Raw genomic sequence first — 16,125 nt, 5'->3', positions numbered from 1 at the left:
AGAATTTAGACAAAGTAAAAATAAAGGCTCTCTAAAGATTATGAAAGAGGATCAAGAGATTAATGCAAAAACAGTTTTAAATAAACAGTAATCTTACTTAGAAGGACAGATGTACAGATTAGAACACTCTTTCTTCAGAGTAAAAAAAAATACCGAGAAGATATTTCAGCAGGAGAAACTAAAAACATGAGATCAAAGTAGAAATGCATTCAGCTTTTGCAGTGTTCAAAATCCCTCTAATACCACAGAAATTATTATACCTAATCACTTTCCAAACAATTCAGAATGAACATGTTTTAACACACACAGCTAACAAACAAGCAAACTCACTTTCTTGGGGTACCTTTCATAGATCTTTCAGTATCTAAGTGGATGCCTTAAAAAACTTCCGACAATGAAATTACCTTGCAGTAGATAGGTGGCCACTTTCCCGGGTTTGGGTGAATAAACCTATAAAGGTTTTGTAACACAGCTGCTTGGTCATGCCCAGATTCAAAGTTTGAAATAGGAATCTTGTGACTAGAATCACCTGAAGGGAATAAAAAGGAGGGAGAGTTCAAAATTTGACCAAGACAAGTATTACAAAGCGGGTAAGGAAGTAGGGGTACAGGAAGACAGTACTCGGTAACTCATATTTAAGCACTGTACCACGCCTAATTATGATTAGGTATTTTACATAATTTATCCCATAATCTTATGAGAAAGGGGATATACACATATTAGAGAAGACAACTGACAATCACAGAAGTTTGCATAGTAAGTTAATTGTTGGCAAGCAACGGAGTCAAGACTCAAACCCAGATTTAAGTGACCGAGCCTATACGTTTTCACTATTCCCATCTGCCTTTCATGAATCTGGTTTATATGTAAGGCTGGAGAATGTAATAGCAATGGCTGCTTTTTAAAAGGCTGTATGATTCAGATTTCCACTTCCAGTAAAAAAAAAAAAAAAAAAAAAAAAGATCAAGTAATTCAGACTAACCTCCCACAAACATTTAATGTATCTGAGGATATCAAGAGTACACACAGTAGCAAGAAATTATTAGATCCAGATGCAAGAGAATACAGGAATCCAGAGAGGCTCTCCAGACAGCCTCCTTTAAGGGCAGTTTTTCCCCAGTGGCCACTTCCCAATTCCAGAAGAGGAAACTGATTAGCTGAAAAGTATGCTTTTTTTTTTTTTTTTTAAAGATTTTATTTATTTGACAGACAGAGATCACAAGCAGGCAGAGAGGCAGGCAGAGAGAGAGAGGAGGAAGCAGGCTGTCCGCAGAGCAGAGAGCCCGACGCAGGGCTCCATCCCAGAACCCTGGGATCATGACCTGAGCCGAAGGCAGAGGCTTTAACCCACTGCTTTTGACAGCTTTTGGGACCTGGTCTGCTAGCACCCCAGCTATCTAGCAAAAGCAAACATAAATCCTCTCTGGATGAAGAGAACATCATTCTAAGCCTCAAGTTACTTTAAATCATTTTTTTCAGTGTGGCAGGGGAAAGACCGGACAGGAAGATGGGAGAGGAGAAACCTGAGAAGCCATGGTAACCTGGGCCCCTGGAGTGGTGGAGGGGAAAGCTCGCTGCGTGCTAAGAGAGCAGCTAAAGCAGCAGCTTGCAGACATCCCAGTAAAGCCTATAAAGATCTCCAAGTCTGGATTTGCCATAGGTAGACACAAGACAAAGAAAGCCTCAGCAGGGGCGCCTGGGTGGCTCAGTGGATTAAGCCTCTGCCTTCGGCTCAGGTCATGATCTCAGGGTCCTGAGATCGAGCCCCACATCAGGCTCTCTGCTCAGCAGGGAGCCTGCTTCCTCCTCTCTCTCTGCCTGTCTCTCTGCCTTCTTGTGATCTGTCAAATAAATAAATAAAATCTTTAAAAAAAAAAAAGAAAGCCTCAGCCATATCCATCAAACTTGGACCAAATAAGCCTAAAAAAATGGTTTCAACTCTTGCTCCAAAAACCTTTTCAGCTGCAGTAGCTTTTAATGAAGAGGAAGACTGAACCAGAGGAAATGCCTCCAGAAGCAAAGACGAGAATGAAGAGTATTGGAAGGGACACACCTTCACCAGCAGGACCAACTCCTTCAATAAAGGAAAGTAGGATTTCTCTGATAACCAGAAGCTATGGGAGTGAAATATAAAATCTCATCTCAGAAATGTCCATGACCAAGACAAATGATGTTTCGAAAGTGGAGTGTGGTATGGATGTAAAGTTAAAAGGAATAGTTTCTTTTTTAAAATAATGGTAAAAGAATATTCCTGGAGCCATTTTTTTTTAAAGATTGGGTAGAGGTACACAAATAAGAGTTTGAAATTAGAGTTATTTAATGTTTTGTATTCAGATTTCAAGACATTTGCTAATTTTGTAGTATCATGTGATTAGTTTCCAAAAGGTTACAGATAAGGGAAAAAAAATCAAATGGTACTTTTCTAAGAATTACATATTTTAGACACAACTATTAGCACATTAAAAGGAAAAGAAAAGTTATTGCTACTTAAACTGCAGAATTACTCTTAACTCCCTTATTAACCCAAACTGGCTCCCAGGAACAGCTGTATAGAGAGGGAGGGTTGTACTGGAAGAAAATGTTGCTGGAATAGATTAGATAAAATTAAAGTACAGCTTTTTCCTAATAGCCATTTATTTTAAGTCATCACAAACAAGGTATTGCACTGCTATCAGTTGGTACAGATGCTTAGTTCTTTAAAATTTTTTTTAATTTTATGAAAATTGTTGAGTATTTAAAATAACCCACTTCACCTGAATGGGTCTTGTCTACCTTCATTAGTGTTCAAAGACCATTTGCTACTAAAGTCTCACAGTATTTTTAATGTGCTTCCCTTAGTTCTTGTTATTAGCTAGTTCTTGTAAACATTTCCACCAAATCCTGAGGTGAATCACAAGGAAGCTCTTTTCAAATACAAATCACCACCCAAAATTTAAATTTACATATAATAAATATTTGGCTGCATTTTTTTAAAAAAGATAGAACCAAAAAAGTAACATTTTATGAAGATGAAAAGGAGAATGATGTACTTTCTGCAACGCTGTTAAAGCTTAAGTTACTAACTTGTGAAAGTGAATTTGGACTTAATACAAGAATTCTTATTTTAGCACAGTAATATGATCTGAAGTGTATACATATTAATCAATGGCCTCTCAAAAGTACAGTTTAGGTACCAAAGGTAAAAGAAAATGCATCTTTAAACATATCTTATGGAATCTTTGACCACATAAATGTTAGATCTATGTAGTGTAGGGCTTTAAAAAAATTTTTGTATATGAAATTTTTTCATGTAACAGTTAAACACATCTTTAAAAGCACAGTCACAGATAGAAACAGTATATGATTTCCTTGAAAACTCCTGCAATGTTCAATTTGGAGGCAGCTTCATACTATTTTATTGGTGGTAACTACTGGCGGAGATCATTTAACAGGTAATTGAGAAGAAACTTGTATATATTCCTAACACTTTGTTCATTTGCATTTTAGAGTAAGCCCCAAGTAAAACAATGGAAATGTATATAGAACTATTAGTTCTTACATGGTTTAATTATATCAAGATACATGAACTTAACTTGCTTTAAGATAAGCAAACTTTCCACTTTTGTCCAATTTACTGTTTCTGTTAAAATAACATCCCTCCATGGGTGGAAAAAAATAAAAAAATAAATAACATCCCTCTCCTACATGCTCTTTTCTTGACTCAAATAAAATATTAACGTAAGGTCAAAACGTGAGATAAATGACTGATATCAACATCTTTATGACAATATCAATAAATCTGGGGCACCTGCGTGGCTCAGTTGGTTACGTGTCCAACTCTTGATTTCTTTGGTCATGATCTTGGGGTCCCAAGACTGAGCCCCATGCTGGGCTCCAAGCTCAACGGGGAGTCTGCTCAAGATTCTCTCTCTCCCTCTTGCTCTAAAATAAATCTTAAATACCAATAAATCTGTCATACTCAAAACCAATTTTTTTCAGTCTATATGAATAACCAGTTATATGAAGAAAAAAGGATGAAACCAGACCAAATTTGATAGGAAGAGATCCAAAGGTATTCCAGCTACCCAAGTTATTCAGCACAGATTTTAAATAATCATGCTTACATTTGAGGAGATCAAATTATTAATTTCAGCATATAGTTATAAAAAAAGGATACACAAGGGGGCGCCTGGGTGGCTCAGTGGGTTAAGCCTCTGCCTTTGGCTCAGGTCATGATCCCAGGGTCCTGGGATCAAGCCCCGCATCGGGCTCTCTGCTCAGCGGGGAACACGCTTCCCTCTCTCTCTCTGCCTGCCTATCTGCCTACTTGTGATCTCTGTCTGTCAAATAAATGAATAAAATCTTAAAAAAAAAAAAAAAAGGATACAGAAGATACAATTGCTGATAATGACAGATTAAAGAAAAGCTGAATAAATGAAACACCTGCTTGAAAGCACTGCAGAGATAAAACTGCAGTAAGGAATTACGGGTCCAAAATCCAGGAGAGGAAGAAATGCTAGAGAGCTTGTTTCTGGCATTTGGGTTCATTGGTAATCTGGGCATTTGCCAGTTCTGGAAGAGGAGATTTAGAGTCCAAGAAAATGAGCAGTTCTCAACAGACCTAAACTTGTAAGAATTAAAAATACTACTCCAAAGACCCTGGCTGGCTACATTGGTGGAGCAGGTTTTGACTCTTGGTCTTTGGGTTGTGGGTTCAAGCCCCACGCTGAGTACAGAGATTACTTAAAAATAACATCATTAAAAAATATTACTCCAATATTACTTGAATACCTTAATTACATACTTAATATATACAATTGTCTTCTGGTTTCCATTGTGTAGGCCATGAAGTCAATTACAAATTTCACAGATGATCCTTTGGTATAATTTACTATTCCCCCTTTTTAAGAGATCAACTAGGAATAGATGGGATTCTTAAAATATCTGAACCCAATTTTGTATTATCTCAATCTCTGAAATTGGATTAAGGTACTCTCAGATGGCTAGCGGCAGCAGCCTTCTCACAAAAATCAATCATAATTTTTTTTTGAGAGGAATAACAAGTTTTTATATCTACTGTTCAGCACTCAAAAATAATGAGACATAGGAAGAGATCTGATACCTTGACTGAACATCAAGATAACCAACAGATCCACAAAGAAGATCTCTATAATAGGGTTATATCAGACATAAGACTTTATATGTTCAGGAAAATAAAAAATATTGATAATTTTAGCAAAAACATTAAAAAAAACCCAAGGTAAATTAAAAAAAACTGAAGACACATTCTCTAACCCATGTTAGGATGGCAAAATATTAGCAAACCAAATCCAGCAATTTCTTTAAGAGCTATGTAGGGACTATGCTTGGTTTACCGCTGGAATGGAAGGTTGGTTAGCAAATTACCAGATGAACAAAAGACACAAATCATGTGAGACACCAAAAAACCACTCACTATAATGTGCAAAAGGTATCTTTAACCAAACTGGGAATAGAAGGGAGCTTCTTTATCAGGATCAAGAGTGCATACAAAACATGAGAAGGAAAAAAACAAAAAGCATAGTGAACAGCATACTCACTGGTGAAACATGAGAAACTAGAGTTCCTAGCCAGCGCCTAAGACAAATTTTTAAAGTTTTAAATAACAAATAGATTAGAAAAAAGTCATTTCACAGATAGGACTATATAAGGAATTCACTGAAAACTCTATTATAGCTTAGCAATGGCTAAATAAAACTAAAATGCAGAAGTAAATAAAAATATAATCTTAAGAGATACCACTTATAACAAAATTTATAAACTATAAATTTAATAAGATATTAAGATCACTGTGAAGAAAATTATAAGTATTGTAAGGCATTCCAGGTCTAAAAAATAAAGAGTAGACCCCTGTTCAGAGAGAGAATATCAAGAAGCTGCCAGTGTTCTCCAAAATGATCTGAAGATTTAAAGGTAATCAAAAAGTCAAGAATAATGATGTTCCAAAACAAAGTCAAGAAGCTTGTCTAAGTATTAAAATACTGTGTTTCACAGTATAGATACCAAAAACCAAGTTGACCAATAGAACAACATAAAAGATAAGGAAAAGATGCAGGCATTAAGAGAAATGTGGCACCACATACTGACAAACAAACTGATTATTGGATAAATGATGCGGAGACAACGGATTCTCCACATGAGAAAAAAAGAAAAAGAAAAAAATCTCTACTTCCCACCATACAGAAGTCAATGCCAGGTGAATTAAGAACTTGGATATGAAAAAAAAAAACTTAATAAAAATTATCCTTTATGGCTTTCAAGTAAAAGAGGATTAAGACACCAAAACATAAGGGAAAAGATTGATACATTTACTAAATTAAAAAAATAAAAACTATTTTCATTAAAAGACACCATAATGACATAAAGACAATAAAAAAACACAAGGCACAAACTGAAACATAGGTATCTGCACATAAGTCAATAAGCAGGTACATAATAAAATTCCACAAATCCAATATAAAGGACGATCCAAGAGAAAAATTGGGAAAAGGCAATGTTGAGTTTAAAAAATACAGGTACAGAAACAAACACATAATGTTAATTATATAAAAGTTCAAAAAAGCAAAATTAAATACATTATTTAAATATGTATTCACAAGATGCCTGTCTGGCTCAGTTGATTAAGCATCCAACTCTTGATTTCAGTTCAGGTCGTTATCTCAGGGTCATGAGTTTGAGCCCCAAGTCGGGCTCCACTTTGGGCACAGAGCCTGCTAAAGATGCTCTCTTTTTGCCCCTCCCCTCCACCGCCCCCAAACCTCTACTCAAGCACATGCTCTTGCTCTCTCAAAAAAAAAAAAAAAAGTATTCAAAATAAAACTATTCAGAAAAGAAAGGAATTGACTGGCACAAAATTCCAAAAAGTGTCTCTGTTATAAAGAGGGAGGGGGATGCAATCAAGGAGAGATATAATGACCTTCAATGATGGCACACTGCTCTCAATGTGACATTCTTTGTGTATGAAGATTTTAAAAGCTGATAGACCCTTTGTATAGGAAGCTGAAATCAGTTTTTAAAGCTTTGTTTTAAAGCCGAACTTCTCTCAAGAAAATTAAGCAGTAAAATGGACAGAATCAGAATCCGCTGGTTGAAGTAGGGGAGAATGAGGACAAAGACCTCTCACCCCTACAAATTCATACAGAACCTGAAGTACTGCTTCCAAGAAAAACATGGTAATGAGGGTGGGGAGATCAGCAGATTCCATATCAATACCTCTTCCAGATTTGAAATTCTTTGATTCTAACGTGCTAAACTGTAACGCCCATCTATGAAGTCTTCAGTTGCTCTCACTTACGCGATTTCATAAAAGGCCAGAGAGAAGCACGGGAGCGAGTGAAAGATCTACACGCACATTCCTTACCTTCTACTCACTCTGCATCCACACGAACATCTGCTTCAGTGTATTCCTCTGTGAAACATCAACTTTTCCTAAGCATCAGGCTGATTACATCAGCATAAGCATTTGTAGTTACTATGTCAACGTGGCTGTCCCTTTAATGCAATCATTTATTTACCTTCTTTAGCTGGCACACTTCTGAGGGTTATCAAGTTGGCAATTTAAGGCCTGTCTAAATTGGTGAGCTCCAAAGTGGCTTACCAATGAGCTTTCCTGAGTGAGACTCTGATCAATTTTAAGTAGTTTGAAAAATAAGTTAAGAAAACATTCCTAGAAAAACAATGAACACTGTTATGCTGAAAAAATAAAAAAAATTAAAAAAAGAAAACATTCCTAGAGTCTTTAATAGGTTTCTGTTAAACTGGTTAACTCGAAAATGTAAAAATAAGCCTTAAAAACTGTTTTAAAATCAAGTACTTATCAGACCCAAAATAATAAACAGTAAAGCCAGTGATGCTCTCACAAGTCTGGCAAATAGCAGGGATTCCAATGCACCCAAATATGAACAAACCAGAAACAGCTTAAGTAAAAATGTAGTTAACTCGCCAGCTAAACTTCTGTTTTTGTCTTACCACCACCTATTTGGTGAATAACCTCAGAGGATGTAACGCATGGGGAGATTAGCTCGGTTCACACTTCAAAATCTACAACGGAATTTTTCTTCTGCATTACAAATTGTTCTTCATTCAAAGCTATAAAGGGACCAACTAAAAAAAATTGCCCTTGCCTTGTTCCAAAGTCTACTGCCCTGATTCCAGGCAGGAAAAACAAAAAAAAGGTCTAGTACATATTTTTCACTAAGACCAGTAAAAACTCAAAGGACATAACCAAAGGGATTCTAGAATATTCTCTTCATTTGTAAAGAACAGCATTTGCAAAACTTATTTGCAAAATTTATTTTGCAAAACATTTCTAATTGTTGTCTAACTGCTAGTTGTCTACATTTTTAAGTTAAAAAAACAATTTATTAAAACAATGACTTTTTTTTATGCCAGACGTATTTTTTTAAAGATTTTATTTATTTGACAGACAGAGATCACAAGAGGCAGAGAGGCAGGCAGAGAGAGAGGAAGGGAAGCAGGCTCCCTGCTGAGCAGAGAGCCTGATGCATGGGACTCCATCCCAGGACCCTGAGATCATGACCTTAGCTGAAGGCAGAGGCTTTAACCCTCTGAGCCACCAAGACGCCCTCTAGTAGTAAGTCTTAACCAGGTACACAGACATTCAGTGCCTATTATTCTACCCCATTCCCTTATACTTACTTGCAGCTTGACAATGAAACCGAAATCCTCGTGGAATTTCACCTGTAATACAAAATATTTTGAGAGAATCCTTCTGGTTTTGCTATAGTCATATATCACAGGATGACCAAGTCATAACACAGATAGGTAATGGCTATTGCTATGTGAAAATACAAAAAAATTAAACTTTCATAGAAGTTATTGTTCTTCTTAACCAAAGAATGAGAACTATTAAAAAGAATTTTGGTATATTATCTAAACTACTTTAAAAAGCAAGTTACTCCCCACAGAAAAGAAAGAGTAGATAAAGAGGCCCCTTAACATGTGTCATGTGTCGTGTGCACCTGAATGTTCATAGCAGCAATGTCCACAGCAGCCAAACTATGGAAAGAACCTGGATGTTCATCCACAATGAATGGATAAAGAAGACATGGTGTATATATATACAATGAATACTATGCAGCCATCAAAAATGAGAAATCTTGCCATTTGCAATGGTGTGGATGCAACTAGAGGGTATTATGCTAAATGAAATAAGTCATCAGAGAAAGACAATTACCATCTGATCTCTCTGATATGGGGAATTTGAGAGGCAGGGCGGGGGTCGTGGGGAGTAGGGAGGGAAAAAATGAAACAAGATGGGACCAGGGAAGGAGATAAACCAATAAGAGACTCTCAATCTCAGGAAACAAGCTGAGGGTTTCTGGAGGAGAAGAGGGTGGTAGGGATGGGGTGTCTGGGTGATGAACACTGGGGAGGGTCTGTGCTATGGTGAGTGCTGTGAAGTGTGTAAGACTGATGATTCACAGACCTGTACCCCTGAAACAAATAATACATTATAGGTTAATAAAGTAAAAATTTTAAAAATTTTAAGAAGAGGCCCCTTAACATAGGGCCTCATGTACATATAGCTTAAAAAAAAGTCTCTAAATTCAATCTTTTTAATGTGTTACAACTGTATAAAGAAAATCAGATATTAATTTATCCTAAGCAGCAGCTCTCACAAGTGTGAGAAGGATGATTAGTTTCTCTGTCATTGAAACACAAGAAAAAGCATTGGCTTAGTGTAATGAATTTTAAAGCAACTGACAAAACTAAAAATGAAGTTCTTTTTTTCCCCAATCTCTACCCTCCCTTCACTCTTCTCCCTATAGATTTCTCCTACTTGCCTTTAAAGGAATACTGGTCCTGTAACTACCCTCTTGGGAACCTAGCTGAATCTTATGCCTTCACTACTTCTTGGTTTGCAGGGGTAGAAAAGCCAGAAGAGCTGTTGAGAACATGTGAGAGACTCTCAAGTATTAGGCTATTTCTCTTAGACCAGTCAACAATAGGTATTATTTCCACTTTACAGATAAGCTAATAAGTTCAGAAAGGTTAATAACTGCTCAAAATTACAAAACCACCGCAGGATAAAAGCTTGTGATGTCTGAAGTGAGGGATGAATTAAAGAAATAAAAGAGCAAAGGCATAAAAACTTTTAAAATTCCAAGATGCAAGGCCACAGGTAAGCAAACAACACACACATTTTTCAGGCATACTATCCACCCAATTCTAATGTTTTCTTGAGGTTAAAAACTTAAACTAAAAAACTCTGTGTAAACACCTAGTTCAACCAATTATGATGAGGTCTTTATTACACTTTAAGAACTATATGTCAGCTCTTAAGAAAACAAATACTGTTAAATAAAGCCAAGATCAAATGCATACTATTTTAAGATTTATCATCTACTCACTCTGACTACTTACCAGGATTTATAAACCTGTGGAAATCTGCCATAATACCTTCCTGGAGAGAGTATTTCACACAGCCTATTTCACAAGGGAGGAAGCGCTGTGCACAGTGCGGAGGTAGCTCACCATGGCTAAAAATGTTCAAAAAATAGAAAATGCCTCCAAGGAGAGCTAAAAAGAAATAAAAAAAAAGAAAAAAAAAAAGGTAAGACAACAGAAACAGCTGTGAGTTAACTCCTCCACAAAAGCAAAAGTTTTAGAACCATTTTCCTTGTGTTCCTATAATCCTAAGAGCTGGAAAAGAGAAAACTAATCATCTGTACCAGATAAATGAATCAAAATTTTTATAATTACACTTATCAAGAATTACAGTGGTAACCACTCTGCATGAAGCAACAAAATTATTCAAACTTGCAGCCAGCTCTACATAATTTAGCTAAACATAAGCCCTGAATTTTAGGAAAGACTTAAGAAAAGCTGTGACCCATATTCAACAAATATAAGAGGTTCGGGAAATAAAGCCAAGTAGAATCAGTATAGAAAAACTCTGATATAAACTACGGACAATTTAGTTCACTCTTCACCTTTAACCAATATACACAAGAGCGCCAATAAATACGCTAAAGGAAGGAAAAAAATACGAAAATGTGTGAAGAGTCTTACTTAACAGGATTGGCCACATTTAAGACTGTCAAAAGTTTATGAATCTTCAACAAATTCAGAACACAAAACAGTCAGAAGGAATAACGAGGATTCTTATTAGATAAGTTCTTTTCTAGGCTAGCTCAATAATTCAACCTCTTTATAATTTATATGTATTTAAGGGTCTAGCTATAAACACTTAAATCTAAGAAGTATATTTAGTAACATAAAAAGTGGTTATTAACCAAGAGACCAGATTTTTGTAGGAAGCACAACAAAATCTCTCCACTGTTATTTCAACAAATGCAAATTCCTCAATCTTTTACAACTTTAGCGCCACCATATTTGAACACTTGTAGTCAATTATTCTGAAATACAGGATCAAAATGAACAGAACACATAATTACTGATCACTGTATCACAGTGTCTCGAGCACCCACATTTATCTAAGCGTTTTACTTTTAGGATTACTCTACCTTGATCACTTTTTAGAGACAAATTTGAAATATCAGGGGGTGAAATATTCTGCCTTGGTACAAGCATGCCTGGACGCCTCAGTGGGGTGGAAACAGGTTTCTAAAGAGAAAGAGAATAATTTGTCACATACTCAAACTCTTACTGGGCACTTTATACAAATATTTAAATTTAGCAAAATAACTGAAAAACAGTTCACAGATTACTTTGGTAATCTCTGTAGGACAATGAGCCCAATGAGTAAATACGCACATATTTGTCAGTGACACCAACACCCAAAGGCAGACAAAGGCAGAATCTATAAATATTCTGAATCAAAAGGTGAGTGGTAAACCACCAATTCAACTATTTGGGCAAAAACCATTTGCCCACTACCGATAATCTAAATTAATCCCACTGAGTCACATGAGTGACTATGTGGTTATAATTTAAAATAATCCCACGGAGTCACTGAGCCCAGTGGCCAAAAGGACATCATTCGACAAAGTTCTCTAAATTGTTTTTCACTTAGGGGCACCTGGGTGGCTCAGTGGGTTAAGACTCTGCCTTCGGCTCAGGTCAGGATCTCAGGGTCCTGGGATGGAGCCACGCATCAGGATCTCTGCTCAGCGGGGAGCCTGCTTTCCCCTCCCCTTCTGCCTGCCTCTCTGCCTACTTGTGCTCTCTCTGTGTCAAATAAATAAATAAAATCTTTTAAATTGTTTTCCACTTAAAGTAACAACCCAATCATGCTGACCCAATGAGGTACGTATGCAAGACTCAATGAGGTACGTATACAACACGGCTTACATTTTGAGGAGAAATGTCTTATAAGAAATCACAGTTTAAAAAAAAAAAAAAAGGCAAGGTTCTCCTGTACAACTTAGTTCAACCGATTAGAGCTTCTATCCAAACATACACCTACAAAATAAAAATCTCTCAAACCGAAAGCAAGCAAAGCTCTTTTGAATTTCAATCCAACGTTGACAGTTTAAAGAATGGAATTTTACTATGTAAGAATGGAAAGAACACAGAGGGAGGGGGAAAAGTTGACAATTATACTGAATTTCCCCGATACAAATCAACAAGAAAATTTTTATTGAGTACTTTATCCTTCTACTACATGTAAGTTTACCCAAATCAACTTCATTCCACTCTTACCTATAAGGCACACTAACATTCACCAGCATGTGCAAATTTTGTTATTTCAACATTGTAAACACAACAGCGTCCCTGGTTCCAGGTTCATTTAAAAAGAGAGAACCGGGGGCGCCTGGGTGGCTCAGTGGGTTAAGCCTCTGCCTTCAGCTCAGGTCATGATCTCGGGGTCCTGGGATCGAGTCCCACATCCGGCTCTCTGCTCAGCGGAGAGCCTGCTTCCCTTCCTCTCTCTCTGCCTGCCTCTCTTGTGATTTCTGTCAAATAAATAAATCTTAAAAAAAAAAAAGAGAGAGAGAGAGAGAGAACGGTCCAAGCTACTTTTAAACATTAAAAAAGGGGGGGGGGGTCGTTAATCATAAAGGGGTCTGAAAGGAACCCTTAGAGTTCATGTAGTACAAACCTTGAAACCAACACTCTCATCATGGACCACGATTTACTGGTTGCAGGTTTCCTAACAGGGATCCCACCCACCCACCCACCCCCCCCCCCCGCACCCCACTGGCCTTTCACCACCAAATAACAACACGTTCCCTAGTTAGGGAACCTGCTGGCTTTTAAACAGGCGTCCTAACACCAGAGGGAAAAAAGAAAAGAAAAATTCTTCTTTGCACTCAACGGAATCACCCACCAGCCCACGCTTGGCATTCACCCACGCGCTCACTCAGCATCTAGCGAACACGCCTGAGGCCCAGGCTGGGAGCTGCTCGTCTCGGGCCAACCTCACCTGCTTCTCGAAAGGCCCAGCGTCCTTTCCCTGGGCTGCTCTCCACTCTCGAGCCATTTCTGCATATTTCTCCTTTTCTTCCTCCCTCAAAAGCTTGGGGACATTTAAGGGGGTTGAGAAAGGAGAGAAACAGCAATGAGTTCCGAGCGCCCTGGGCCCCAGAGGCAGAAGCGTAGACATTACAGGTGGTTCCCGGCGTTGGTCTGCCCCAGAGCGGGAACTGGGAGACTTCCCTTCCCTCCAGCAGGGGCCAAGGCGTCACTGGCCTCCTCGTCGCCTCGCCCTCCCACTGCCCAACTGCCTGGTCTGGCCCCCCCGGAGCCCCCCTGCCCCCCACTCCCCCCAGTCTTACCGCCCAGTCTGCAGAGCAGTAGGGGATGGCATCAGCTACGCGAGCCACAGGCAGGCCTCGCCTCCGTAACTCGGGGATCTTCTCCTGCACAAAGAAATAGTAGGCATTACGGCTGGCCCTGCGGTTTGGCATGGCGAGCGAGGCCAGGATTCGACGATGAGTGCCAGAGACACCACAAGCCGCCGGCGCCCTCGCCGGGCTCCCGCCCTTAGTAACCGAGGCAGGCGCCTGCGCGCGAAGGCCTACAGCTCTCGACCAATCAGGGCGCGGTGCGCAGCCGCACTGGCCTCCCTGGGAGGAAAACAGCCTGAGACAGACTCGTGGGGCCGTGGGGGTGGGGTGGAGGGGCGAGCGCGGTCACAGGTGCAAAGCATTCTGATTGGCTGGGATGAGGCGTTGGTGGGCGCGCTGTCACGTGGAAGGTCTGGCGCAGTTCCTGTGCATTATTGCGTAACAGGTGTCAAAGCCGGTAGAGGAACAGAGGACCCGAGAGTGGTTCAAGGTCTTTCATGTTTTATAACTGTAAAAGGCCGACTCTGTGCCAACCACTGTGAGGTGTTGGGTGGGGGACAAAGTGAGGAGCACGATAAACAAGATCTTTTCCTTCCAGAAGTTGACAGTCTGGTGGGGAAAGTTTGAGGGGAAGATGGCAAAACAAGTGCATCAACCAATAGGGGCTTTTTTCGGTTACTGCTTTTTTGTGTTTCTCTCATTCTTAAGTTGCACTGGTTATAGTTGCAAAGAATATGTGTGTTTTTTTTTTAAGTCAAATTGTAATGTGTTAGAAAATGTACAATAAGAAGCTAGATTTAAATAATGTCCTTGAATAAAATTTTATAGGTTTCCTCATAAAGATTGTGTCATTTTTTGGTTAGTTTTATTCCTGGTATATATTTGGAGCTACTATGAAAGCTTTTGTTTCCACTGCATCTTCTTTGTTTTCTTTTTATTCTTTAAGTTTAATTTAGTTAACATATACTGTACTATTAGTAGAATTTAGTGATTCGTCTGTTGCATGTAACACCCAGTGTTCATTACATCAAATGCGTTCCTTAATACCTATCACCCAATTATCCCATGTCCCCAGCCATCTCCCCTCCATCAACCCTCAGTTTGTTTCCTAGACTTCAGCTTCTCTTATGGTTTGCCTCCCTCTCTATTTTCATCTACTTTTATTTTTCCTTTTCTTTCCCTATGTTCATCTGTTTCATTTCTTAAATTCCACATGAGTGAAGTCAAATGGCATTTATCTTTCTCTGACTGACTTATTTCACTTGACATAATACCCTCTAGTTCCATCCGCATCATTGCAAATGGCAAGATTTCATTCTTTTTGATGGCTGTGTAATATTACATCGTATATATACCAAAACTTCATCCATTCATCAGTTGATGGGATTTCACCTCTTTGCATAGTTTGGCTATTGTGAACATTGCTGTTATAAACATTGGAGTGTATGTGCCCCTTCAAATCACTGTGACTGAATGGGTCAACCAAGAAATTAAGAATTTAAAAAATACGTGGAGGCAAATAAAAATGAAAACATGAAATTTCAGAATGTTTGGGCTACACCAAAGGTGGTCCTAAGAGAGAAATATATTACAATATAGACCTTCCTCAAGAAACAAGAAAAGTCTTAAATATACAACCTAACATTACATCAAAAGGAGCTGGAAAAAGAACATCAAATAAAGCTTAAATCCAGTAGGTGAAGAGAAATAATAAAGATGAGGGCAGAAATCAATGATATAGAAAAAAAAAAAAAGAACAAAACAGACCAACAAAACTAGGAGCTGGTTCCTTGAAAGAATTAATAAGATTAATAAACCCCTAGCCAGACTCACCAAAAAGAAAAGAGAAAGGACCCAAATTTTAAAAATCATGAATGAAAGAGGAGAGATCACAACCAACACCAAGAAAATACAATTATAAAATCATATGAGCAACTATATGCCAACAAATGAGTCAATCTGGAAGAAATGGATGCATTCCTGGAAACTTATAAACTACCAAAACTGAAACAGGAAGACACATAAAACCTTAACAGACCCATAACAAAGAAATTGAAGCAGTCATAAAAAGTGTCCCAACAAACAGGAGTCCAGGGCCAGATGGCTTCCCAGGGAAATCCTACCAAACATTCAAAGAACTAATACCTATTCTTCTGAAGTGGTTTCAAAAAATGGAAATGGAAGGGAAACTTCCAAACTCATTTTAGAGGTTAGCATTACCTTGATCCCCAAACCAAAGACCCTACCAAAAAGGAGATCTACAGAGCACAGATGCAAAAATTCTCAACAAGATACTAGCCAGTAGGATCCAACAATGCATTAAAAGGATTATTCACCATACCCAAGTGGGATATATTCCTGGGCTGTAAGGTTCAACATCTGCAAATCAATT

The 16,125-nt window shown here is 38.3% G+C and overlaps 1 protein-coding gene across 2 annotated transcripts in view; it reads right to left on the bottom strand.

Moving 5' to 3' along the window:
* The window catches only part of MAEL (maelstrom spermatogenic transposon silencer), a 35,099-nt gene extending 21,246 nt beyond the window's left edge, over window positions 1-13,853 (bottom strand). Inside the window, exons 1-6 of one of the 2 annotated variants that reach the window (XM_045983299.1) lie at window positions 13,722-13,853; window positions 13,370-13,462; window positions 11,508-11,607; window positions 10,405-10,560; window positions 8,677-8,718; window positions 405-529 (exon numbers count right to left, since the gene is read on the bottom strand). In XM_045983299.1, coding sequence (XP_045839255.1) covers window positions 405-529; window positions 8,677-8,718; window positions 10,405-10,560; window positions 11,508-11,607; window positions 13,370-13,462; window positions 13,722-13,853 — 648 coding nt within the window. The remainder of the gene's footprint in view (window positions 1-404; window positions 530-8,676; window positions 8,719-10,404; window positions 10,561-11,507; window positions 11,608-13,369; window positions 13,463-13,721) is intronic. The other variant, XM_045983300.1, reaches the window with a different exon arrangement.
* Window positions 13,854-16,125: the final 2,272 nt, after the last annotated feature.

Source organism: Meles meles, chromosome 17 (assembly GCF_922984935.1).
Source record: "Meles meles chromosome 17, mMelMel3.1 paternal haplotype, whole genome shotgun sequence".
NCBI classification, from domain to species: domain Eukaryota; kingdom Metazoa; phylum Chordata; class Mammalia; order Carnivora; family Mustelidae; genus Meles; species Meles meles.
Note: the sequence above shows the minus strand (reverse complement) of the source record. Positions and strands in the feature narration are given on the sequence as shown.